Source organism: Lampris incognitus, chromosome 2, assembly GCF_029633865.1.
Source record: "Lampris incognitus isolate fLamInc1 chromosome 2, fLamInc1.hap2, whole genome shotgun sequence".
In the NCBI taxonomy this organism is placed as follows: Eukaryota; Metazoa; Chordata; class Actinopteri; order Lampriformes; family Lampridae; genus Lampris; species Lampris incognitus.
The window spans coordinates 92,455,969-92,480,110 of record NC_079212.1 but is presented as its reverse complement, the minus strand read 5'-3'; the positions used below and the strand labels follow the sequence as shown (position 1 = coordinate 92,480,110).

At 48.0% G+C, this 24,142-nt stretch overlaps 2 protein-coding genes across 2 annotated transcripts; both read right to left on the bottom strand.

Annotated features, from left to right (window-relative positions):
• Positions 1 to 6,505: 6,505 nt before the first annotated feature.
• Positions 6,506 to 14,542, bottom strand: nbl1 (NBL1, DAN family BMP antagonist). Its single transcript, XM_056274271.1, has 4 exons — positions 13,901 to 14,542; positions 12,353 to 12,533; positions 11,042 to 11,153; positions 6,506 to 7,138 (listed from the first exon to the last, which is right to left on the bottom strand). Exons 2-4 carry the CDS (start codon positions 12,523 to 12,525, stop codon positions 6,857 to 6,859), a joined length of 567 nt encoding a protein of 188 aa, XP_056130246.1. The 5' UTR covers positions 12,526 to 12,533; positions 13,901 to 14,542; the 3' UTR covers positions 6,506 to 6,856.
• Positions 14,543 to 17,475: 2,933 nt separating this feature from the next.
• Positions 17,476 to 23,777, bottom strand: micos10 (mitochondrial contact site and cristae organizing system subunit 10). The gene is made up of 4 exons (XM_056275025.1): positions 23,713 to 23,777; positions 18,701 to 18,748; positions 17,752 to 17,861; positions 17,476 to 17,669 (listed from the first exon to the last, which is right to left on the bottom strand). The coding sequence occupies exons 1-4, from the start codon at positions 23,771 to 23,773 to the stop codon at positions 17,661 to 17,663; spliced, it is 228 nt and encodes a 75-aa protein (XP_056131000.1). The 5' UTR covers positions 23,774 to 23,777; the 3' UTR covers positions 17,476 to 17,660.
• Positions 23,778 to 24,142: the final 365 nt, after the last annotated feature.

The window sequence follows — 24,142 nt, the reverse complement described above, 5'->3', positions numbered from 1 at the left end:
AGCGTGTGCAGGTACTAGCAGTGTGCAGGGACTAGCAGTGTGCAGGGACTAGGAGTGTGCAGGGACTAGCAATGTGCAGGGACTAGCAGTGTGCAGGGACTAAGAGTGTGCAGGGACTAGCGGTGTGCAAGGACTAGCAGTGTGCAGGGACTAGGAGTGTGCAGGGACTAGCAGTGTGCAGGGACTAGCAGTGTGCAGGGACTAGCAGTTGTAAAAGTGATGGGCAGGGAAGTGCTTTAAATGAAACGAAGGAGCCATTGGGCGCTTTCTCGTGGTCCTCGCGGCCTCATGTCCCTCGCTCACTTTTACTGTAAGTCAAAGAAAAGTTGCGTGTCGGTACTCTGCATCTCCTCTCACATGAAGGATGCTGGATCTATAAAAGTGATCCACGCATGCTCCCTCGTTTCACATACCAACCCGTAACTAATCAGCGGAGGAAGAGGGACAGAGGGACAGCGAGACACACGGACAGAAATCAGAGTGGTCCCCCGGTTTACTTTATATGCAAATGCTCCATCCTGATTTAACGCGACCTCCTCGCCCCCGTGTCTCCCTCCCATCCCTCAGCTCATCGATCACGTCGATCGCGGCTCTGTCGGACGGCCAGGATCGTCTCGCGCCATGTAAATTCAATTAGCCAGACGCCCCCCTCGCCGACAATCTGTCACCCGCAGAGCGCAGGAGACCATCCGGGCTGCGCGCGAGCGTCACGCAGCATCACTTTATGTTACTCACATTAACGGCTGATCTCCTCGTTATGCCTTGAAATGCCGCCAGACGACTCTCTAATTGCCGCGCAATTAATAGCCGAGCCGTTTCCTTCGTGTAACGATGCTGCTGACTTATCACCTCCGACAGGTGAATGCGGCACGATGCCCAACACGTGGTTCCCCGCTGCTGCACGGCTTTCCCCTGGTGGACATGGCAACCGCGTCGCCATTAAACAGAGCCAGACGTAATAAAAAAATGCACGCTTACCTCGCTAAAGGACAGTATGTACTTGTTTCCCGGTGTCTTGACCTCTCGGAGCTCAGACTCCCGTCTCTCTCTCTCTCTCTCCCACGTCGGACCTCGGGTCAGGTGTGCAGGAGCGGACCGAGAGGAGCGCACCTCCTCTGACGCGCTGGCCCCTGCGCGACTGATGCGGATGAGCGCCGCTCCCCAAATAGACGTGGTTCAAAGAAATGGATCCGATCCGCCAGGAGAAGAACCGCTCTGTCTGCAGCGCACTTCCCCGCTGCAAACTGGATTTAACGCAGAAGGGTCTGAGAATAACGCGCAGGTAGCAACCTACCCTGCGCCGTGGCTGCGATGGCTCTACCCACATCCCCCCTGAAATCAAGCCAACTTGTAGCCTACGTCTACTTTTGCCCATTTGTAACGCCAGCTGCGTTGCTGGCGGATTATTAAACTAAAACCCCCCAATTTGCAGTTAATTTACATTTCGACCAACCGGGATTGCTAATCTGCCCCGGTGGGATTACAAATGAAACTTGGCATATTGTGGCATATTGTGCCGTGTTGTGGCATATTGTGCCATATTGTGGCATATTGTGGTATGTTGTGGCATATTGTGCCATATTGTGGTATATTGTGGCATATTGTGGCATATTGTGGTATATTGTGGTATGTTGTGCCATATTGTGACATATTGTGGTATATTGTGGTATATTGTGCCATGTTGTGGCATATTGTGGTATATTGTGGTATATTGTGCCATATTGTGGCATGTTGTGGCATATTGTGGTATATTGTGGTATATTGTGCCATGCTGTGGCATATTGTGGTATATTGTGGTATATTGTGCCATATTGTGCAATGTTGTGGCATATTGTGGTATATTGTGGTATATTGTGGCATATTGTGGCATGTTGTGGCATATTGTGGTATATTGTGGTATATTGTGGTATATTGTGGTATATTGTGGCATATTGTGGCATGTTGTGGCATATTGTGGTATATTGTGGTATATTGTGGCATATTGTGGTATGTTGTGGCATATTGAGCATCCCCGCGACCCTGAGAGCAGGATGAGCGGTTTGGATGATGGAATGGAATATTGTGCTTATAGGCAGCAGAGGGGAATAAAGCGCCTATCGGTGCCCGTAAATGCGTAAAAAGAGAGTGATACTGCGAGGACACGAGACACCGTGGCCTGTTTCACTTCCAACTACAGGCTTTTTGACATGCGCGCGCGCGCACGGCGCACGGCAATAAACTAGAAAAATGAACCACATAAAACTCCAAGATACATAAAAAAAAAAAATTTCTGGCCAAGTCTAGCTGTGAAGTTCTGCTGACATCTGCTGGACGGAGAGGAAACTGTTTAAAAGCCGAGGTACGCTATCGCTGCTGAGCTACAGGCTGCAGCCAACGGTAAATGTCGACTATATAAAACGTAGCTGGCAAACAAGACCAAAATATAACACACGCTTGGGTGCACATGAACACAATCGCACACAAACAACACAGATAGTTTGGCTTCTTCGGACAATGTTCCTCAGTCATGTTTTCCAAGACATTCTTTCTGCCTCCTTTTGACTCCCCCTCTCTTCCATGGACACTTCCCACTGCTGTCATTTGTACTTTGTGAGGCTCCATTGACTTGGCCCAGCAGACCATTAACTGTCCTGTTCTGTTTCCCTCATCAGCCGTCACACGTAGGCCCGCTCTTGTTTGTCTTTCTCCCTGTCTCCTTCTTCATATGTCCGTCTGTCTGTCTGTCTCCCTCTCTCTCGTTCTCTCTCTCTCTCCCTGTCTGTCTGTCTCTCTGTCTCTCTCTCTGCCTCACTCTGTCTCTCTATCGCGCTCTCTCCGCCTGCCTCTCTGTCTCTCTGGATCTGTCTGTCTTTCTGTCTCTCCCTCTCTGTCTCTCTATCGCGCTCTCTCCGCCTGCCTCTCTGTCTCTCTGGATCCGTCTGTCTGTCTCTCTGTCTCTCCCTCTCTGTCTCTCTCTCTCTGCCTCACTCTGTCTCTCTATCACGCTCTCTCCGCCTACCTCTCTGTCTCTCTGGATCTGTCTGTCTGTCTTTCTGTCTCTCCCTCTCTGTCTCTCTCTCTGCCTCACTCTCTGTCTCTCTATCGTGCTCTCTCCGCCTGCCTCTCTGTCTCTCTGGATCTGTCTGTCTGTCTTTCTGTCTCTCCCTCTCTGTCTCTTTCTCTGCCTCACTCTCTGTCTCTCTATCGCGCTCTCTCCGCCTGCCTCTCTGTCTCTCTGGATCCGTCTGTCTGTCTCTCTGTCTCTCTCTCTGCCTCACTCTCTGTCTCTCTATCGCGCTCTCTCCGCCTGCCTCTCCGTCTCTCTGGATCCGTCTGTCTGTCTCTCTGTCTCTCCCTCTCTGTCTCTCTCTCTGCCTCACTCTGTCTCTCTATCGCGCTCTCTCCGCCTACCTCTCTGTCTCTCTGGATCTGTCTGTCTGTCTGTCTGTCTTTCTGTCTGTCTCTGTTTCCGTCTTTGTCTCTGTCTGTGTCTGTCTGTGTCGCTCTGTCTCTGTCTCTCTCTGTCTCTGTCTCTCGCTCTCTCCCCTTCCAAGCCATTTAGCCACTAATCTTGATCCATTTACTAAACGCCCCCCCCCCTTGGGTTGCCATGGTAATTCATCATAAAAGCTATTTCTTATGTGACATAATAGGCCGAGAGCAGAGCGCTTTGACAGACCCGGTAACTATTACTTTTCTAGAGCAAAGGGCGCATGAGCGCAGAACCTGGACGCGGGCGAAGAGCGGGGGGGGGTTCTATTGGTTGTGGTCATTTATAAAAATCTGTATTTCATCTGCATAAAACATCACACATACTATGCCTGTCATGCACGTCTAAACTGGCGATTCAGTGGGAAGACATCAACGCTGTCGCTCACTTTCTGCCACTGACCGGCATCATGAACAGAAATCAGGAGCCCCCCCTTTCTATCTATCTATCTATCTATCTATCTATCTATCTATCTATCTATCTATCTATCTATCTATCTATCTATCTATCTATCTATCTATCTATCTATCTATCTATCTATCTATCTATCTATCTGTCTGTCTGTCTGTCTGTCTGTCTATCTATCTATCTATCGATCTACTAGTAACTATGGTGATACTGGTAATTGCATTTGATGTCTGCATCCTTCAGGAGTTTTAGCTATTGACGATTAATTATCTGTTGGTAGAGGTAATCTATACGTCATATCTTCCGGTTAGCCACAACAACATCACTTCCTCTTCACACGCGCCTTGTTTTTCTGCACTGGCTGCTCGCGGCGAGGATGTAAAACGTGCCATATTATTATTGTTGTTGGGAATTCCCACCTGGCAGCACCCAGTAAAATGCAGTCATGAATTAGACCTTCATGGATCAGCTGTAGTCTTTGGTACAGCAGGAATAGAAAGAATAAAAAAGGACATTTGTCAGGATTGTATCATTGCATGTTCCATATAATTGCATGTATTTTTTAATCATTTATTTTTTATTTTTTATTTTTGCATATATGTGTGTATGTATATTTGCATGTTATTTTTAATTTTTATTTTATTTTTTTGTTTTTCATTTATTATTCTTATTTTATTATTTATTTATTTTTGAGTTTGTATATTTGTGTATATTTTTATTTCATTTTTAAAATTTTATTTATCATTTATTTGTATTTATTAATTATTTTATTTCATTTTTATTTTATTATTTATTTATTTTCTGCATATATGTATGTATGAAAGTTGCATATATTTTTATTTCATTTTTACATTTTTATTTATTATTCTTATTAATTATTTATTTTATTTTATTTTTATTTATTACTATTATTTTGTTATTTATTTTATTTTTTATTTATTGTTGCACACGTGTTATGTGTATATTGCATGTATTGTTGCATGTTGCGTATAGAGGCTACTGCTCAACAGCATAAAGTCAGCTATATTGGGTGGATGACAACTGCTGTTTGTTAACTATTCATGGCAGAAAGGCGGATGATTTATCGAGAGGATTCGGTGCTTTTAACTTTATTTTCCACGTTGCATGACAAGCCTTCGCTCTTTCTAATATGACTGCGTTTTTACCCTAAATTGGATTACATTCTCTGGCCAGCTCCATCGTAACTTCTGCGTAGGTGCGAGTTATGATTCCACTTGAGTTTCATATATTCTTTACCTCGAGACACCATTTGACCCAACATGAATATGCTTCTTTATGGGACTTTGGGCTATTCTTTAAACCAAATAGATTGAATTAGATCTCCTAAGTTCTTAAAAGGCGTTCCTGTACAATAATAGCGAGGCTGGATTAACATTTGGCACCGCTCGCATCTGCATTATTATCCGAGCTGCCAAGAAATATTTCACATGTGAGATTGAGGTGGATAAGTGATTCATAGGGCAGGATCCGGGATAGATTTCGCTCCAGGCCTTCTCTTGCAGCCGTTCGCAAGACTGTGAGTTATGACGGCATGAAATTAGTTCCAGACAGACAATGCACAAAAACCAGTGCCCGTCCCTTCCCCGGGTAATACTGCTGTGCATCAGGAAGGGCCACGGCCATCTACTAGAGGGCTGCACGTGACTGGAAACGGGTTTGTTGGAGAATGTAGGACCATGAGACAGGGGCGACTGTAATGAGTCAACCGGCGACGCACTCCATCTGATTTATGACACTGGCTGCCCTTGCGGCCTTTTTGCCGAGAGCCGATTAAGACGCCAAAATCTAATTCTGACCTCAGACAAAGTTGTTGTGGTCGCCTTAACATCGCCACAAACCTGAGCTGCGAGCTTAACCCGCTTTATTTCCCTTTGTGAACCAAAACCCAGCGAATCAAGGCGTCTGCTGCGCTGCTGTGTGAGTTATGGGGCTGACCTCTCCTCAGCCACATACCAGCCAAACAATTAAAACGAAAGAGCTTTCATTTAGGAACGCACAACAAGAGAGCTGTGTGCAATCCTTCTGGTCAAGCAGAAGAAATGGTTTGGTGAGGTGACTTCCTCCTGCCAGATGTTGGACACTCATTGTACTGAGAGAGAGAAAGAACAGCACAGACACAAGGACACAGAGAGAGAGGTGGGGGGGGGGTGGGGGGAGAGAGAGAGAGAGGGAAGGAGAGGGGGAGCGAGGGGAGGAGGGAGAGAGAGGGAGAGCAAGGGGAGGCGGGAGAGAGGTGAAATGGGGGAGAGGGAGGTGGGGGGAGAGGGGGAGGGAAGGAGAGAGAGAGGGTGGGGGGAGAAAGAGAGGGGGAGAAATGGGGAGAGAGAGGGGGTGGGGGGAGAGAGAGAGAGAAAGGGAAGGAGAGGGGGGAGTGAGGGGAGGAGGGAGGGAGCGAGGGGAGGCGGGAGGGAGAGAGCGGTAGGGAGGGAGAGAGAGCAAGGGGAGGGGGAGAGAGAGCAAGGGGAGGGAAAGAGAGAGGGGGGAGAAATGGGGGAGAGGGAGGGAGAGAGAGCAAGGGGGAGGGAAAGAAAGAGGGGGAGAAATGGGGGAGAGAGAGGGAGAGAGAGATCTGCTTTATAGTAATTGCAGGACACATTAAGGCCGTGGTAATTTTAACAATAGAATTTATTGCATTAAAGCAGATTAAAAGTAATGAGACTACAGCACGAACAGGGTAGTTGTGTGTGTGGGTGCACAAATGTAAATATGTGTTGCACTGATCAGTGCACGAGGAGCGAGTGTGCAGGCTTGGTGTGTTGGTACGAGTGTACTTTACATACGGTGGGGTGTGTTGTGTAACATGGCCGGCTGTGTGCCCTTCAAACAAAGTACTATAGAGACAAGTCAGGGTTTTTCAAAGTGCCTTTTCGATGCTACAGGGTGGTTAAGAGGATGACACGTGGTTCTGGAGGACGGAGGAAGGAAAGGATGGTGGGGAGGGGGGTCGGGTAGGGGGTCCTATCCTCCGTCAGACGTGTGCGGTAGCGCGTGATGCTCGGCGTGCGAGTGAACGCGCTTGGAGTGTCCGTCCGTATGGCTCTGAGGGTGGGACGGCGGGGCGCCGCCGAGGCCTTCGGACAGCGACGGCGACTCGACGGCGCCCTCCGAAGGGTAGAGCTGCATCACCGCCTCGTCCTGGGTTCCCTCCTTGCTGCACGACTGGCAGCTGCAGTGGAAGATCCTCTCCACCAGCTTGTCTACGCGGGGCGCGTCTTCACTGTCTGGGCACTCCAAAGTCACCTACGCACGCACACGCACGCACACGCACAATAACACTCATAAACAGACCGAAACAGACAGCTGGGTTGCTAAGACCCCCATCTTAAGCCCCATAGTTTTGGTAAATGAATCCCACAAAAGCTGTTCGTCTCCCCCACCACGTCTCCGAGTCCTTGACCGCTGTCCAAACAAAGAAGGAGAATACCAAAGGTAAGTGGACGGCTCACTTCGCCCTCTAAGAAAACACACGCTGACCAAGTAAACACGAAAAAAGACAGACACTTCATGCGTTGCTCAAGGCCTTCCAACTTGATACAGCTTCCCTGTTTTCCATCCCAAATAATCACTCAGCCATTTCGTCATGAGCCGCAACATCTGCCAAACCGGCGCTGGCCAGTGTCCTGTTTCATTAAGCGAGTTGATCTTGTTTTGTTTCAAACTGAACAGTCAAACTGGGGGTGGGGTGGGGGGGCCTGTGAGAACGGTCACGGCCACATGCGTAAACAAATACCCACTTGCAGTTCGGTAGAAGTTAACAGAGGATGTAATGCCTGTTCTCGTGTAGTTCTCTCAGAGCTGATAAAACGCTGGAGTAACAGCTGTACGCTCGCAGAGATGGTTCCCATCGTTAACATGAGGTGATCTCACCTGTGGTCCGGCCCTCCCGTGCCACTGGGCAGCTTTCCAGACTGCACACGCATCCCACCCCAAATTCTTTGGTCTCACGGGACGGCGGGATCGCGCTCGGCTCGGGTTAAGAGCTTGAAACGCACGCCAAGGAAACAACAGTTTTGTTATTGTTTCCTTCCTCTGGGAGCAGGGTGTGTGCGTGTGTGCGCATGCGTGCGCAGCGTTGCGACGTCGTGTTCACACCAGACGCGACGCATTTGTTTTCTCGCGCGGTGAGATTACGTATCAAGGCAATGCAAAGACGCGAGGAGACGCGAGGAGACGCGATTCGCGGGTATTCGCGCCGGGCGACGCGAACGGTGTTATACTGAGTCTTCAGTGACACCTACTGGTGAAGTGTGTCAACCAGGTCGCCATGACGATATATCCGGTATGTATAGATATCCGGTATGTGGGGAGTTCCGGATTGAATAGAAAAAAAAACTGAGCTGAAACAAATGGCGCGAATACGCGAATTTCGCGTCATTCGCATATTCGCGCGAGTTTTAAATATCCGGCTTGGTCGGGCGCCCCTACAGACACAACCGGCCGTGTCTGCGGGTGGGAAGTCGGATGTGGGTATTTGCCTGGTCGCTGCACTAGCGCCTCCTCTGGTCGGTTGGGGCGCCCCCCGGATCGGCAGAGATGGGGTGGCGCAGCGACCGGGACGGCTCAAAAACAGCGGGGTAATGGGCCAGATACAACTGGGGAGAAATAGGGGGGGAAATTGAAAAAAAAAATCCCCCTTTTTCTCCCCAATTGTACTTGGCCAATTACCCTACTCTTCACATCCGCAGACATGCACCCTTGTGTTTGTAGAGACGCTCGACCAAGCTGGAGGTAACACGGGGATTCAAACCGCCGACTCCCGTGGTGGTAAGCAACGGAACAGACCGCTACGCTACCCGGGCGCCGCGAGTTGAAAATATATTTATTTTAAAAAAAAATTTAATTAAACAAGTTGTATAGAAGATACAATATTCAGTATTCGAATATATCTGTCAAACAAGAACAACAAATACAAACAACAGAGTTGTTGATATAAACAACAATAAAACAGGAAAAAAACCCAATTTAAATGGAGCCAGGGGGACTCTTCAAATAAAGAAATTAAATAGATTTCAAAAATAGACGGTAATCGCAGCTTGCTTATTTTTCGAGTCAGTGACGGTCTTAATGTATTGTTTAGTGTCATTTTCAAAAACTACAAATAGGGGTTTAGAATGGCTAAATTTTGACTTATGAATGTGATACTTTGCTAAAATAATCAATAAATTTATGTAATAGAATTCTTTGCTTTTGTTACTGTTATTAACGTGAATACCAAACAATACATTCTTCCAATAAAGAGAAAAGTCAGGGTCAACATTATCAATAACATATCGTGATAGGTCTTTCCAGAATTTGACAGTATAGGGACACTGCCAGAACAGGTGCAGCATAGTTTCAGGGTGCAATTCACATAAAGAGCATTTTACACACAAGTCTTTCTTAAACTTATTAACTAATTATGTGTTCACAGGATAGAATCTATGTCAAATTTGAAAAGAAATTTCCCTTATTTTATTAGTAAGAAGGTATGTGTGAGGGAGACGCGAGTTGAAAATATTCAATTTGAGCGAGAAATTCGCGTGCGTGACGCTGTGTCTCGAAAGCCTATCAGCGTTGAGATTCCCCTGACGTCACTGACGTCCTGGCGTCTTGTGGAGTCAGAACATGGAGGAATAAACTGTTGAATTACTCGGAAGCTTTTTTCCCCTCATACCTCTGTCTGAATATTTCAGATTTGTACATATTGTAGCGAATTTGGGGGGCAACCACAGGAACTGCCGCGGCCGGGACGCGAACCCATATCGCCGGCACCGCGAGACATCGCTAACCGCTAGACTAAGGGGTCAGATCCGCGAGTCAGCGGCCAGCGTGTCTTCTTATCCATGCACGTTACAATATGTACGCGGGTTTGTTTTGTTGTTTGTCTGTTCTTTGTTTTTATTATATTATTATCATTTATTTATCTCTGTAACTGTCTGACTGCTAGACTAACTGCTAGACTTGCAGACTAGCTGGGTCTAGTCAGAAAGGCACGAACTGAGGAAGCCTCTTGGATGAGAGGCGAAACGTCTTCACGGATATATACCAAGTCCAGTTGCACTTCATTCAACTCCTTTGGATGTCTCATACCCTTCTTGTAGTCCTTTGACGTAGTTGTATAATTATGTTGAACCTGATATGTGCTAATACTATATACCTGTTTGGGGTTTTTTTTGTAAAATGCTCTGTTGTTCAATAAAAAAAAACGTCAGAAAATGGAGGACAAGCTGATCGTCGCGAGTTCGATCCTGCGGCCAAACTAGCGCGAGTAACGCGGGGGCAAATGATCCCATGATCAAACTCGCGCGCGTAAAGCGAGGTGAAAATTGGCTTCGGGTTTGGTGGGAACACAACATGACCGTATCGCCTTTCCTGCCGGAAGTTTCCGTTTGGTGGAAACACAGCATGACTGTATCGCCTTTCCTGCTGGAAGTTTCCGTTTGGCGGGAACACAAAATAACCGTATCGACTTTCCTGCCGGAAGTTTCCGGTTGGTGGGAACGCAACGTGACCGTATCGCCTTTCCTGCTGGAAGTTTCCGGTTGGTGGGAACGCAACATGACCGTATCGCCTTCCTACCGGAAGTTTCCGGTTGGTGGGAACACGACGTAACCATATCGTCTTTCCTGCCGGAAGTTTCCGGTTGGTGGGAACACAACATAACCGTATCGCCTTTCCTGCTGGAAGTCTCCGGTTGGTGGGAACGCAACATGACCGTATCGCCTTTCCTGCTGGAAGTTTCCGGTTGGTGGGAACGCAACATGACCGTATCGCCTTTCCTACCGGAAGTTTCCGGTTGGTGGGAACACGACGTAACCATATCGTCTTTCCTGCCGGAAGTTTCCGGTTGGTGGGAACACAACATAACCGTATCGCCTTTCCTGCTGGAAGTCTCCGGTTGGTGGGAACGCAACATGACCGTATCGCCTTTCCTGCTGGAAGTTTCCGGTTGGTGGGAACGCAACATGACCGTATCGCCTTTCCTACCGGAAGTTTCCGGTTGGTGGGAACACAACATGACCGTATCGCCTTTCTTACCGGAAGTTTCCGGTTGGTGGGAACACGACATAACCGTATTGTCTTTCCTGCCGGAAGTTTCCGGTTGCGTAGCAACGTGTCTCGCTTGTGCGCGCTTCTTTTGAACTAGGGCGAGCGCGGACTCACCACTTCCCACTGCGTCTGCGCCGGCATGCAGGAGTCGCAGTGCACCAGAGACTCGGTGGACTGCGGGAAGGTGTTGGGGACGCTGTAGCTGAAGCACTGCCCCAGGCACGCTCTGGAAGAGAGGGGGGGGGGGGAGAGGGGTCATTCACCTGCCGCCTGCAAATGTTAAGTCCAGGGCACAATAAACTTGTAGCGTTATATTTTACATTTGAGAGAGAGAGAGAGAGAGAGAGAGAGAGAGAGAGAGAGAGAGAGAGAGAGAGAGAGAGAGAGAGATAGATAGATAGATAGATAGATGGATGGATGGATGGATGGATGGATGGATGGATGGATGGATGGATGGATGGATGGATGGATGGATGGATGATCATGTAGCAGGTTTGTCTGACTGGTGGGTGTGCAGAGGAGCAGATGTGCATTCCAAACGCAAACACTGGATTTTTTTTGGTGGTAAGAATCAAAAGAAAAGGTTACGAGTGAAACTGCTGATAAGTATGTCCCCTGTTCTTCTACTGACGTGGTGTGTAAATGAAAAGGTGTAATATAGAGGTAATGTCGTCATTTTGTTGTGTATTTTGTGTACCTTTCTACTATTAGCAAGAGAATTATTACCGTTATAAAAATAAAACACTAGCCAACGCGTAATATACAACACCGTGTTTTATGGAGCTCTGAGTAGGCAGACGGACAGAGAGAAAAGAGACAGACAGAAAAACAGACAGACAGACAGACAAACAGAAAAACAGACAGACAAAGAGACACAGAGAGACAGACAGACACAAAAAAACAGACAGGCAGACTCAGACAGACAGAAAAACAGACCGACAGAGAGACAGACAGACAGACACAATAACAGACAGACAGACAGACACAATAACTGACAGACAGACAGACAGACAGACAGACAGACAGAAAGAAGGACAATAACAGACAGACAGACACAATAACAGACAGACAGACAGAAAAACAGACAGACACAATAACTGACAGACAGACAGACACAGACAGAAAGAAAAACAGACAGACAGACAGACAGACCCAAACTCAGACAGACACTAAAATAAATAGACTGACAGACACAAAAACAGACAGACAGACAGAAATTAACAGTATCACCATAGTTACTAGTATAGATAGATAGATAGATAGATAGATAGATAGATAGATAGATAGATAGATAGATAGATAGATAGATAGATAGATAGATAGATAGATAGATAGATAGATAGATAGATAGATAGATAGATAGATAGATAGATAGATAGATAGAAGAGGACAGACAGACAAAAGGGGACGGCTTTTCGTTCGGACCTGTTCTGGATAGAGCGGGGCTGACATCCCGTGTGCCCAACTATCTGCGTGATGTTCTTGGCCTCGCACCAGGCGCTCTTGTCAGGGAACAGCGCCAGACGGTTGATGTGCGCAGGCGGTGCCGCCGAGTGCAGCGCCAGCAGTGCGCAGCAAACGAGGACTCTCTGCCACATGACTGCACCTAAAGAGGCGGAGACATTACTACCGCTACCTGGACACGAAACCTCCGCTCCCACAGTAGCGAAGGAGTGAAGAAGAAGAAGAAGAAGAAGAAGAAGAAGAAGAAGAAGAAGAAGAAGAAGAAGAAGAAGAAGAAGAAGAAGAAGAAGAAGAAGGGGGGGGCACGTTTGTTACTTGTAGGAAGCACATGTGTAAGGCGGCCTATACGAGCCGCCCGTCAGCTGGGTCGTCGACCCGTCTCCACACCGCCTCACCTGAGGCTTGGACCCGGCCTCCATTTATCAGCTTTCCCTCATTTGAATGCGCCCAGATTAAATCGCGTCCCCGTGGTCAGACTGGCGTAACCCGGCCCGCATACCGCACAGAGCAATTACACACAGGTTCGTGTTCTCCCAGAAAGGAGACCAGGAGGGGGAAAAGGAAATCGGGGGTGGTGGTGGGGGGGTTGCTTGATACCACCTGACTCAAATAAACTAGGAGCGTCATCTCTTTAACTCTCTTCTTTAAAAAATGCCTCGACTAGTCACGTCATTTTACAACACCCCCCCCCCCCCAAAAAAATGATGGTTTCTCCTGCTACTTATTAAACTTGCTGGCCGCCCACGTCGTGTCCTTTTTACGCACGTCTCAGCAGCAACGCGCTGCCAGGGCATGCCATGGGGAGGAGGTTCAGCTCGTCTGCCATGGGGAGGTCCAGCTCGTCTGCCATGGGGAGGACGTTCAGCTCGTCTGCCATGGGGAGGTCCAGCTCGTCTGCCATGGAGAGGAGGTCCAGCTCGTCTGCCTAGACCAAGCAGCGGCTGCAGGGGCTGCAGCGGCTGCTGCACTGGCGACCGAAACGTAATCTGGGCACGCCTCCGCTGGTTTGGAGAGGATCAAGTACGCGAGCTGGTTGTGTAGCGCCGCAAAAACTTGTTGGACTGCGCGTGAAAGTTAAACGGCCATCCAGCTTCCGGCAGCAGTCACACACGAGAGCCCAGCCTCTCTAGCCTGCGTACAGATAACACGCCAGTACGCTTTGGCGCTGCGTGCAGCGCACGCGCCACAACCCGGTTTCGCGTGCAGATGATACGCCAATCCTTTCCCCGGACTTGTTGATCAGGAAATGGCTTCGGCCGCGCAGCCCGTGTGGTCCACGGACCCTCGGTTCCTGGCCGCAGGCCAGTTCATCACGCACCGCAGGTCTGATCACCCAGCCCCCCCCCCCCCAAAAAAAAGAAAAGCCAAGGCAAAAGCGCAGTGAGCAGCCCCGGCGACTCTGCAGGAAAACGTTGATGAACTTTTTTATTTCTTTTTTTTATTTGGAAACTGTCATAACACAAGTATCACAGTCAAACAAACAAACAAACAAACCACCAAGCAACTCACCGCCGCCCAGATGGATCTCTTGAAAACAACCGAACGGACCACAGGAGAGCGCTGCGCAACGTCCCGCGGAGCCCCGTCACGCCGACGAGAGAGACGCGGTGGAACAACGTGGAACTATCCCCCCGGCCCCCACCCCGGCACAGCTCTGGCCCCCACCCCGGCACAGCTCCGGCCCCCACCCCGGCTCAGCCCCGGCACAGCCCCGGCTAATGGAAAATATGAGCGCTTTGATGGGCAGCGGGGATTAATCCGAGTATCTCCCGTCAAACGCTTACATCATCCGGAAAGGAAAGAGACAGTCCGACCGACGAAGGATGAGGGGGGCGAGAGAGAGGCAGAGACACTGATAGAGAGAGAGAGAGTGTGAGAGAGAGCGAGATGAGTCTATATATCTAATGCGTGCTATCTAGTTATCTCCAAGTCCATCAGCTCCTGCAGTCCCTCCCCTTTGTTTCTCCTCCCGTCCACTGTTACATTCCCGAGCAAGCCTCGCCGCCCGCCCCGGCGCAGCGCCCTCTTCCAAGTGCGGTCACCCTCACACGAGATCCGGACGCTTTATTTGGGAGAGAGACTGAGGCGCGGCTGAGGGCTGCCAGACACGCGCGCGCGCGCACGCACAGGGAGCGAGAGACAGAGCGAGAGACAGACAGAGAGAGGAAGAGCGAGAGAAAGAGAGAGGAAGAGCGAGAGAAAGAGAGAGAGAGGAAGGGCGAGAGAAAGAGAGAGCGCGTAAGAGAGGGACAGACAGAAAGAAATAGAGAGAGCGAGAGAGAGACAGAGCGAGCGAGAGAGAAAGAAACAGACAGAGTGAGAGAGAGAGCGTGTGAGAGAGAGAGAGAGAGAGAGAGAGAGAGAGAGAGAGAGAGAGAGAGAGAGAGAGAGAGAGAGAGAGAGAGAGAGAGAGAGAGAGAAACAGACACAGAGAGAGAGAGCGAGAGTGGGAGAGAGAGAGAGAGAGAGAGAGAGAGAGAGAGAGAGAGAGAGAGAGAGAGAGAGAGAGAGAGAGAGAGAGAGAAACAGACACAGAGAGAGAGAGCGAGAGTGGGAGAGAGAGAGAGAGAGAGAGAGAGAGAGAGAGAGAGAGAGAGAGAGAGAGAGAGAGAGAGAGAGAGAGAGAGAGAGAGAGCTCCTGCTGTGCCCTTGTTGGATGACCGAAAAAAATGGGGAGGGAAAAACTGGCAGCTTTAAAAATGTTCCTCTGAAGGGACCCTCTCTGCATCAGGTCATATGTAGAGACACCCTACTGCACCAGTAAGACCAGTAAGACCAGTATGACCAGTATCACCGGTATCACCAGTAAGACCAGTATCACCAGTATGACCAGTATCACCGGTATCACCAGTAAGACCAGTAAGACCAGTATCACCAGTATAATCGTTAAGTTGACAGCCTTACACATAGACTGCGTGAGGCTACATTAAATTGCAGTCTGACATTGATTAACTTTATAGCTAATTATATCCAGGATGTCGTTTTATGAACGCACGGGCCTTGATATAAACTTTCATAACTTAAAGCTCAAATTAAAACCACGACGTAAACATCGCAGGACAACGGCGATCTGGAAAACAGATGCTGCACGATGGCTCCTTCACCCGTGCTGCTGCAGATCCCCCATCATTTGTCCAAACTTTACAACCCCGAAACGTGCTCTGTATTCCTCGCCTCCTCTCCGACAGGCGGAGGACAACAACAACAGACTTTCCCACTCATGTGTTGGCGAAAGCTCGTTTAATGATAAAAACAACAAATAAAAACGCAACAGGCTGTATTATAAAACCCCGGGCTCGCTGCAAGCTCTTCCCATCCCTTCAGGGAGTCCTCTCTTCTCTTCTCTTCTCTTCTCTTCTCTTCTCTTCTCTTCTCTTCTCTTCTGTTGTGTTTGGTTTTGAAAAGCCTCCGTAAATCCACCCATGCATCTATCTGGATATTTTGATAAACATGTTTACGCGCACAAAACTGCCAATCATAACACAAAGCACACAAAGATGAGGCCGCCAACCCCCCCCCCCCCAAAATCACCTATTCACTGTCAGCAGAGTAGATCCGAGCTGAAAACACCGCCTTCGCTAAAAGTTCACAACAGCCAAACCAAGGCCCAGCGCCATTTGCTGGCCCAAACCTGAGCCGGTTGCACTCTACTGGACTGCTTGTTCGGGTCCGACCGTGACCGGTGATAGACGGGACAGACACATGGGTGTTGGGACAGCGTCTAGCTGCACACCCCCGTGCTCTGTGAAGACCCCCCCTCTCCTCCTCCCCCCCTCCCCATTCCTCTGTTGTACCAGCGTTACCCTGCTTGCAGGTGTGCAACCTGGATCGTGTCACGAGCGCCCCTATCCATCTGCCTCTGCGCGCTTCACTTGCAAACACACATTTTAATGGCGCCGGGGCGCGAGCTGGGGACGCGAGCTGGGGACGCGAGCTGGCCTCTGCAGCGGGCTCGGACCCCGGTCGCTGCAGGGCGGCCGCTAAAGGCACCGACCCTCTGCACACATCACGGGCCGAGAGCGAGATGTTCCGCCGGCCTGGTTTCAAGTTATTGCCCCCTTCTTTGTGTGCTGGGAGTTATTTGTTAGCCGTGCACCCCGCCGGTCTGAAAGTGAAGTGGAAACTTGTAAGTAAAAAAAAAAAGAAAAGAAAGGGAAAGAGAAAGAGAGAAGGTGGGGCGGGGCGCCGCGCCGCGCGCTTTGATGTGAGCGTGTATGATATGTGTTATGTTCAGGCGCGCACAGCGCACGACTCACCTGTTAGCAATAAGGCCGAGCTTCAGTCCAGAAACGGCTTTCCATCGCATTCCGCACATTCTGCTGCACCAGGGGGCTGGACCAATGTGTGTGTGTGTGTGTGCGCGCGCGCGCTATCCGTCTCTATAGCGCGGGCCCTTGTAACCGCACATAAGTAATCAATCTAGGGCTTAAAAAACAGTGTTGCCGAACAGATACGAGGCCAACGAACACAGAGAGCATGTAAGATTACTCCCGACAGAGCCATTGGCTTAACCCCTGTCAACCCCCCGATCACAAAGAAACCACAATCAGGGTAAACGCCTGCGTCCAACACACACACACGACGTGCAAGCGGACTGCAGAACAGGGCACAGCCAGCGCGCAGTGCAGGCTGGGAAAACGACGCCAGGTTTCTGCATGAACTTATCTGCTCACGCTATGCAAATAAACACGATACATAAGCAAGGGGAGCCGGTATCGGCTCTGCGGGGCCAAGTGAGAGTGCAGCTCTGCACAGCACAAAGCCAAGGACGTGCACCCCTCCACCCCCCCCCACCCCCCTCTACTTGCCACGGTACTTCTGGACACGACCGGCTTCATTTAAAACCAACTGAATGTTCCCCACGTCCTTTCTTCACAACACCCCTCTCTTCCTCCCACTCCTCCGGTTGTGCAGATGCCGAACCTGGCTCCCATTCCAAAACAGCAGGAGTCCGAGTCTCCCAACACATTAACACACCAAATTACCCCCCCACCCCCCCAAAAGCCCATTTCATTATTCTCTCGCCTGTTCTCAAACACGCACACACATAAACGACACAGAAAAAGCGCACGTATTCAGAAGAGTATTGCATGGTCACTTTATTAAATATACATTGACGGCCCTCTGATATATGTGGTGTGGACACACTGGATGCGGTACTTCATGGGTCGTAGGGCAGAAACGAGCAGCAAAATGCAAAATAACAAGGACAAGACAAAAAAAAAGGACAAGCAACTTCTTCCTTCAGCAAATCGTCATCGATCCCTTCTTACTGGTCCTGGAAGAGAACAGGCAGACGTAAACCACCAGGAGCCTCCGTGCAGCTCCGACACGTGATAGATGTGATTTGCGGGTCTTACTTTGACCATGTGGCCGTGAAGCAGATAAGGCGAGCTGAAGTCGTGCTGACAGTTGGAGTACGCCATGCCGAATCCCATGCCTGTGCCGAACGACACGGGCCATGTCCGCCCTGCGAAGGACAAACACATTCCTCTGTTCATATCTTTGCTCGTGTTTTTCTTTTCTCCGTGACGTCATGGCCGCAGATCGGCTGTTAGCGGGTTAGGCGGTGCGGAACGCAGCACGCCACGCATCCGAAACCTGCACACTTCCAACACGTCTCGAGTCCCCAACACGTGGGGGGGGGTCTACGTTGTAAAACTCTTCTTGCTCTTTAACAAGCAGCGTCTGATAAACGGAGGGGGGGGACGTGAATAACGTATCTAACCTCAAATCTTCCCAGTTGCCTGCCCCCCCCCAACTGTATCCGGCCAATTACCCCACTCTTCCGAGCCGCCCCGGTCGCTGCTCCACCCCCTCTTGTCAATCCGGGGAGGGCTGCAGACTACCACACGCCTCCTCCGATACATGTGGAGTCGCCAGCCGCTTTTTTTCACCTGACAGTGAGGATAGCATATGGGAAGATCACGCTACCCCCCCCCCCCAGTTCACCCCCCCCTACAGGCGCCCCGACCGACCAGAGGAGGCGCTAGTGCAGCGACCAGGACACATACCCACATCCGGCTTCCCACCCGCAGACACAGCCAATTGTGCCTGTAGGGACGCCCGACCAAGCCGGAGGTAACATGGGGGATTCGAACCGGCGATCCCCCTATTGGTAGGCGACGGAATAGCCCGTCACGCTACCCGGACGCCAGTTGCCTGTTTATGTAACACAAAACTCACAATTCTGGTTTCATGTCCACCGAGCAGTAGACTTCACTGTCGAGAACGTGCAGCGGGACTTGGAAAGTACCCGCGCTTGTTACGGTACTGCGCATGTAAACATTTTACAGGATTCATACTTACTTTTGAAGAAAAGAGCCGAGAACACAATGCCCAAACTGAGGCCAGCGGCTACAAGGGAGTGGGGGGGGCGGAGGGGTGGAGAGAAAAAGTATTAGTGATTTTTATCGAATCGCACTACATCAGAATGATTCAGATCTGCCATTGATTTAATCTTAGAGATCATCTACAGGAAGTTCTGGTGGGCAAACTGAGCTCCCAGAACCTGTGACCCATGAGCAGGTCAGTAGCCCGATATGGTTGGTCACAGAGATGTGTTAGAAACCGAACCACAAGAAATAAACTCGGAGAAAAGAAAAACGAAAAAAAACCTAGAGGGGGGCATGTTGGTGTGCTTGGAAAGGAGTCGACAAGAAGCGCACGGGCCGGTGCACGAGCAGGTAACCACGGAAGAACCCGTCTACTACATCCAACATGGCGGAGCTGAACGCAGATCGAGTACAGAAGTCACCACGACCAGAAGGAAAGACGCTGCGCTTGTCGGATTTCAGAGACCCGCAGCCGAACCTGAGGATCGTGGGGAGGAATGTGATTTTGTGTGTGTGTGTCTAGTTTCACCTCGCTGCAGGCCACGCCACACCCAACTCCAGGCCGGCCGGCACAGAAACATATAAAAATAGTCATTTGGGCCCCTTCGACGCTTAATTGGATTCAGAGAGCTATGCAGCATGACCAATTTGCCTCAGCCAGAACACGAAGCGTGGTCCCCATTACACGACTTGCAAACGTCAAACAAGACCGCAAGAACAACAGACACATCCCACGCATCCTCATTACGGACACTGGCCAACAGCAACTCGCTCAGTTTCCCCCCCTTTTCCAAGCCGAGGTTTTCTTTGTTGTACATTTAATATCATTATTCCGCCATACCCGCCTCCATTTTTCTTGCTCTTTCACCCTCTCCTCATACACGCCCTCTTTCCCGTTGATTTACGCGCAAAAGCAGGAGATGACAAATACGGGTGCAAGGCGAGATCGATCTCAAGTGTTGGTTGCGTCTTTTGGCGTGATGGATTATTACAGGCAGATTTGCACCAAGGACCGAAAACTAAAGCATTTATGATCCTAATTCTTTTTGGAGGTGGTAGGTATTGTTTCAGAGAGTAAGGGGAAAAATCTCAGAAAATTAAAATTATGCATAATTATGCGTAAATATGCAAAATATGAATTTTTCTAAAAATGGCTAAAAAACCACTTTTCTCGGCATTTCAGATTATTCTGAGCATCTTTGATTTTTCACCTATATAAAAAAAAATTTCTGGGACTTCGCAATGTTTTGGCATTATGCAAAATAAATGCATTTTTGCAAAAATGCACTTATGATCCTAATTTTTTTTGGAGGTGGTAGGTGTTGCTCCAGAGAGGACCAGAAAAATAGCAGAAAATTAAAATAATTATAATTATTATGCATAATTATGCAAAATATGCATTTTCTAAAAATGGCTAAAAACCACTTTTCTCGGCATTTCAGATGATTCTGAGCATTTGGGGGGAGGGAGTGGGAGTGGGGGGGGGTTTAGGGGCAGGGGGAAGGCGGTTAGCTGGCAGGATGAAGAGGAGGGAGATTTAGACGGGTGGATAACCAAACCGCTACATTGTAGCGGGGTTCTTCTATGTGCAACCATTAGACCTGGGCCGGCGCGGATAAAACTCGGGATACTCGCAAGGACGGTCTTGAACCTTGTGTTACGAGTTAAGAAGCGCGGGACATAAATAAGCACCATGGGTTAAGATGCTCAAAGCAACTTTCAGCGAAAGATTAGCTGTGATTCCTAAGCTGCCGATCTCCCCGAGCTTTCATTCAAAGCACACCCACGTGCCATTCGAAAAGAACTACAACGATGGCCACCCAAAATGCCCTTCTTCAGATCGTAATTAGCCAATAGCAGCGAAGGGCGAGCCTCCAACAGCTTTGCATCAGGGCTGCATTTCCACCACACGTAGGCCAATTCATGCACGCACTTTTATCTTCATATCAGCGTAAGATTATTTATAGGTCATAACCACACACCCCGTCGTGATTCATTATCCTTTACATAGATCAGTATTTGTCATAGTGTCTTTTAACCTACTTGTAGTCAACATGTCTTGGAAGGGGCTGCATAAGAGTTAAAAAGGCATACTACTGGTACAACGTGTTTTTAACTATTATGTACTAGTTAGCAATACCTGGCGCTGCCCGGGGAAAATGTTCTCACCAAAACAACCAACACGATCGGATCTTTACGATATAGGTGATGATGAAATATAGGATAATTTATGATATGATACAAGTAATAAACGAATGTCGAATGAACAAATGTTATTTATGAAAATGATCAAATGTCATAATTTTCAATCCATTCATCAAGCTTCTTTGCCAATGTTAATATTAGTCGCGCAAATCGCCACAAAATAAACTCAATTTCGCAAATAATTCGAATTTTTTACTTAGTTTTTGAAATATTTTTCGAACTGTGTAATCATTGGAAAGTGCTGGTTGTAAAGATACCTTTCTTTTTTTCCACAAGGAGTATTTCCGGAGTTTTAAGCGAACATACAAACATACACTCTTGCTTTATATATAGGTTCCTTTCAAGAAAAGCTTTTTTAGTTTCAAGAATGGCTTTTTTTTTATTGGAAGAGAGTTGCCTTGGGAGTATTTTCTGTGTACTGACCTGGCTTTTTTTCACCCTCATATATATATCATCATTCTTTCATTTTTCTGATTATGAAACTGCTTCTTGACAATCCAGCCTATGTCCTCTTATCAATGTGGCCACACATGCCATACAGGGTCTCCAACAGCCATCTGCTGCCACTCTTGTGCGAGTTAGAGAGCTCAAACAAATTAGGAGTCGAGACCAATTCTTAGTACATAAGAATATTCATGCAGCCAGTTATTCTTAATTCTCAAAATATGAGCAAGTATCCGTCATTTTAGCATTTCGACATACTTAGTGGGCAGCTTTCTGCATACTGGCCCTGAAGATAGCTTAATAGGTTTCACATGCCATGAATAAACTACATTGCCTGGCAACTTCGTTACCCTGGTTAAATTCAACTTTATTATCATGTCTATTGGAACACAATGAAATTCTTATGCTCTGGCTCTCTCTGCCTTAACACAAAGGACACACCATCCCTACATAGACTATGTACACAGAATTCATACATATATACACAATAAAGTACACGATAACACAACAATGTAAGGTGCATATGGGCGTATCAGCTTTTCAGCAACCTGACTGCCTGTGGAAAGAAACTATTACTGAGAGGGGTGGTGTGTGATTTGATGCTCAGGTAAAAAAAAAAATTTTTTAGATGGAAGGAGCGAGAAAAGAACATGAGCAGGTGGCTGCATTGCTTTATCACTACAGTAAATGTAAAATTTGGTCAAATAATTGTGTAAATTTGCTCAATTTAATGATTAAAGGCTTCCTAAAACATGCAACTTTTGTCATCCGGGAATTTACTTTTTTTTTAAAATGCAATTTGATATTCATTTGCCCAACAAAAGAACTGCGTATTTGAAATGCTGCCTGAGACACCTATGCCTCAAAGAATTAATTGTGAATCACGTGCATAATGGAAATTCTGGTACTAGCTAACATTTTTTAATATTTTCTACATTATTGTGAACTATTTATTGTTCCACCTCTGAACAGCCTTCTAACTATGGATCATTGGCATAGTTAGAAGGCTGTTCAGAGGAGGACCACGTTTCCAACAGTGGAAACCAAGCAGGTCACAAATGGTTGAAGTTTAATGACCGAACAAATTTTGAGTGCAGACAAAACCGTAACACAAGTAGGACTCCAAATTACCAAATTAATTTCGAGGGATTAGCCGACTTCCTGCATTCAGAAGGGATTTGGAAAGGTTGTACCACAGATATGTCACTTCTCCAACATTAAAAGCATCAAGCATGCAACATTGCCCTCCATAACATTTTCACAGTGACCTTTTTGATACTGGGATGGAACAAGACCGCTAAACAATATTAGCAGGGTGCAAGTTTGTACACGCTTTTGATTCCCATACTAATCCCATATCTAGTTTCCTGGTGCACCAAATCTAAAGATCCTTTTCTTTTTTTTTGCCTATGATGATGATGATGATAATGATGTTAACTGTGCTGAATATTTTAATAAGCAGCAGTCCTCTCGGTCGACAGACTGTACAATAACAAGACACGATAACTTCACTGATAGGCTTTAAGGGTCCTGTAATAATTCTGGCCAATTAGTGGTACCTCTAATACAGATGCTCCATTTGTAATACTAGAACCACAATGAGACGCTATTAATAACGATCACGTGGCAGGCTCATTGAGCTAATATGAATGTTTTTCTCTCCGATCTTCTTTAAGGTTATATGGGGCAAAGGTGAATAGGTGACCCGGGGGTAATCAAGCCCCCTCTCCATAATAAACCAGCTAACCACTGGTGAAGATGTAAGACTAGGTTATTAGATCCGTCTTACCGGTGGAGTTTAGGGCTCCAGTGTTGAAGAATGAATTTATACTTTAACGCACACGTTGCCTGCTCATTAGCATATCCTTCATTGTGACAGCGTGTCCATATATTGACCTTTGCTATTCCAAGATAAACCAAGCTTAGCTCCCAGTACTTTGAGGATACGGTTGGAATTTCACATTGGGAATACGATTTCCCCTTAGGGGAAGGATCTAACCACTCAACACGTCAAGGGGACACAAGATGTAGCGCTGCGTGTAGCTATTGGAAACGCTTTCACTTAACGAGCTGACGCGGGTTTTTGATCGTTTGACGATATCTAACGAAGTGACAATGACTGTCCAGCTGTCCCCCATTTCATATTAGGACTCTCTACGCTGCGGACCACACCGGCGGCTTAAGATTTGTCAGCAGTTTATCGCGGGTCCTCGCCAAACGACAAGGTCATGGGCTCCATTTCACATCTCCGAACTTGCCCACGCATCCCATAATACAAAAGCCGGGAGCACACACAACCCAGAATCTAGGAAAACAACGCGTTTGCGTGAAGATCACCTGTTTTAATGACGGTATCGGCTAAGCAACGGTCCCATTTCCGTGCGTGATCTTCCGCCATGTTTTTTTTTGGGCTGTCAGGAAGTGACGCAAAATATCGCGATGCGTCGACTCGATCACGAGCCCGCGGTCCTCCACGCCCATAAGTACATTTACAGGATTACTTTTTATGTTCCGGGTACATTTCTTCCCGTTCGCGTGGAAATCGGTGCCTTTTGCAACTTTTAGCGAATATCAGCGGAGAAGGATGGGGGTATAATTATCGTAACAACCTTTATTATGAGTTAAAAAGAAGTGTACACGTACAACCCCGACACCGGCCTGATGGACCACACAGCTGACTGCTGCATCACTTGCACAGACCCATCTATTAGCTTCCGTCATAGGCATCACGACTCGTGGAGTCATGGGGCAGTCGTGGGAATATGAA